Below are 2,793 nucleotides of genomic sequence, written 5' to 3'. Positions count from 1 at the left end.
CTTGGTGGCCGCCTTGCCCGGTGCCACCATCTCGGCTCCTGCTCTCCCCTGGGCTCAGCCCTGGTGAGGGGAGGGAGCAGGGGCTGATGGAGCTCTGTGCCCAGGGCTGGCTGCGCGGCACCTGAGGGGCCCAGGCAAGGAGAGTCTGTCTGAGATCTGCAGAGGTGAGTAGGGAGCGTGGTTGGGAGGGGATGCCCGGGGGTCTCTGCAGACATGGGAGCTCATCTGGGTTCTGCTTCTTTCTGTTGCAGCCATTCAGCCCTTGGAGCAGGACAGCGAGCCCTCCATCTGCTCCCTGGCATCTCAGACCATTGTCATCGTGTGCTCTTCATGGAAGCGGCCAAGATCACGATGGACCCTGCGAGCCCTGTGCTGCTGGCGCTAAACCAGGTGGAGGAGCAGCTCTTCTTGACGAAAATGGCTGGATTTTAATAAAGAGCCCTTCTTGAAGTTGGGTCAGATGTCTGCCTTTTCCAAGGATCTCAGAAGCTCTCTGAGTGCTCCGGTACTTTTGAGAGCACAGCCCAGGATCGTGGGCAAGGATGACGGAGCAGACAGGAGCACTCGCAATGAGCCATTCCAGCAGCTGAGATGAATCTCACTGAGCCACTGAGATTTGTTCCTGGAGTCACACACAGAAATGTCAGGGTCGGTCAGGCATCCATGCCTGAGGTGGCCTCGTGAACTCCTTCTGCACCCAGGGGTGTTCAGAGACAGAATCTTTCCCTGTTGCACATAGAGGCCGTAGCCTTGGTTTCCCTCTGGCCTCCTGTTGCCACTTCCAAAGGATGGGAGGCACCTCAGGCCTGTGGTGGGTCGCCTGCTCTGCACTCAGCTGAGATGTCCCACGGCATTAGGAATGGACATGGGGACCTGAGTTCAAGGAAGCACAACCCAGTGCTGCATTCAGGCTGTTTCCCATAGGATGTTTCTGCCAACATGAAGTGACCTCAAGACACTGTCTGTCCCACAGGCCCTCATGGAGCTCTGGAAGACAAGCGCTGCTGCTCCCTGGCAGTGCTGCCATGACGGACTCTTTCCCCTCCTCCCATGTACACAGGAACTGTCCCTGCAGCTCCATACAGGCCTTGCAGGAAGGATATAGTGAAAAACAAGTAAAAAAAAGCCCTTTATTCTGTTTAAAGACAAGGAGAGCACGGCTCCTCATTTACAGAGCCAGTAGTTATAAAAGAAAAGCAGACAGAGAATTAAGAAAGGGGATGACAACATTATCTCAATTAAAAAACAGCCAACAACAACAGAAAATCCCGATGACAGGCTGAGCCTGTAATTAGTTACATTAGAACTCCAATGTAGAAGCAGATGGGCAGTTTATTGCTTCAGAAAACACTAAGATACGAGTTTCCACACAGCATCCTTGACCTCCTGGTTCCTCATGCTGTAGATGAGGGGGTTCACTGCTGGAGGAACCACAGAGTACAGAACAGACACCACCAGATCCAGGGACTGGGAGGAGATGAGCGGGGGCTTCAGGTGGACAAATGAACCCGTGCTGACTTAGAGGGAGAGCACGGCCAGGTGAGGGAGGCAGGTGGAAAAGGCTTTGTGCCGTCCCTGCTCAGAGGGGATCCTCAGCACGGCCCTCAAGATCTGCACATAGGACACCACAATGAACACAAAACACGTAAAACCTAAACAGGCACTGATCACAAGAAGCCCAAGTTCCCTGAGGTAGGAGTGTGAGCAGGAGAGCTTGAGGATCTGGGGGATTTCACAGAAGAACTGGCCCAGGGCATTGCCCTTGCACAGGGGCAGTGAAAATGTATTGGCCGTGTGCTGCAGAGCATTGAGAAACCCAGTGGCCCAGGCAGCTGCTGCCATGTGGACACAAGCTCTGCTGCCCAGGAGGGTCCCGTAGTGCAGGGGTTTGCAGATGGCAACGTAGCGGTCGTACGACATGCTGGTGAGAAGGTAAAACTCTGCACCAAGCAAGAAAAATACAAAGAAGACCTGGGCAGCACATCCTGCGTAGGAAATGACCCTGGAATCCCACAGAGAGTTGGCCATGGATTTAGGGACAGTGATGGAGATGTAGCCCAGGTCGAGGAGGGCGAGGTTGATCAGGAAGAAGTACATGGGGGTGTGGAGGTGCTGGTCCCAGGCTATGGTGGTGATGATGAGGCCGTTGCCCAGGAGGGCAGCCAGGTAGATGCCCAGGAAGAGCCAGAAGTGCAAGAGCTGCAGCTCCCGTGTGTCTGTGAACGGCAGGAGGAGGAACTGGGTGATGGAGCTGCTGTTGGACATTGGCTGCCTGTGGGCATGAGGACCTGTCATAGGAGGAAAAGATAGTGAAGGTTTAGATGAGACTTCTCTGGGAATCATCAAACCCATTTCCCACAGACCCTCCCACCCTGTCAGACAAAGAGACACTTTTCTTTTTCCAGGAGAACGTCCTGGCTGGAGCCCTCGTCGGTGCTTGATGAGTGTGCAATGAAGAGCAGGGTCTCTGCCCAGGGGCTCCTGAGGAGTCAGCCTGACCCTGTGTGATCGGGTGGGCAGGGGCCAGTCCTGGGGTTCAGCTTTGTCAGCTGGAACCGCTCCTGGTGCAGAAGGGACTGTCAGCATCTGTACCCCCAGGCCTGAGAAACTGACTTTGAGAGGTTTGGTGTTTCTACAGCTCCTTCTCCCCTCCCACCCTGGGGAGTGTTGTTGGGTGTCAGACACCCTCAGCATTTCTGCTGCACTCAGGGAGAACAGAGCGAGTCCTGCGACACCAGAGGGTGCCTGTGGGTCAGTGCAGGGTGAGGGCAGCTGGTCTGTCCCTCTGTCTTA

The 2,793-nt window shown here is 55.0% G+C and overlaps 1 protein-coding gene across 1 annotated transcript; it reads right to left on the bottom strand.

Annotated features, from left to right (window-relative positions):
- Positions 1–1,350: 1,350 nt before the first annotated feature.
- Positions 1,351–2,265, bottom strand: LOC135576642 (olfactory receptor 14I1-like). Its single transcript, XM_065043349.1, has 2 exons — positions 1,687–2,265; positions 1,351–1,488 (listed from the first exon to the last, which is right to left on the bottom strand). Exons 1-2 carry the CDS (start codon positions 2,263–2,265, stop codon positions 1,351–1,353), a joined length of 717 nt encoding a protein of 238 aa, XP_064899421.1.
- Positions 2,266–2,793: the final 528 nt, after the last annotated feature.

The sequence above is a fragment of the Columba livia genome, chromosome 29 (genome assembly GCF_036013475.1).
Source record: "Columba livia isolate bColLiv1 breed racing homer chromosome 29, bColLiv1.pat.W.v2, whole genome shotgun sequence".
NCBI classification, from domain to species: Eukaryota; Metazoa; Chordata; class Aves; order Columbiformes; family Columbidae; genus Columba; species Columba livia.
This window is presented reverse-complemented; position numbering and strand designations above follow the sequence as displayed.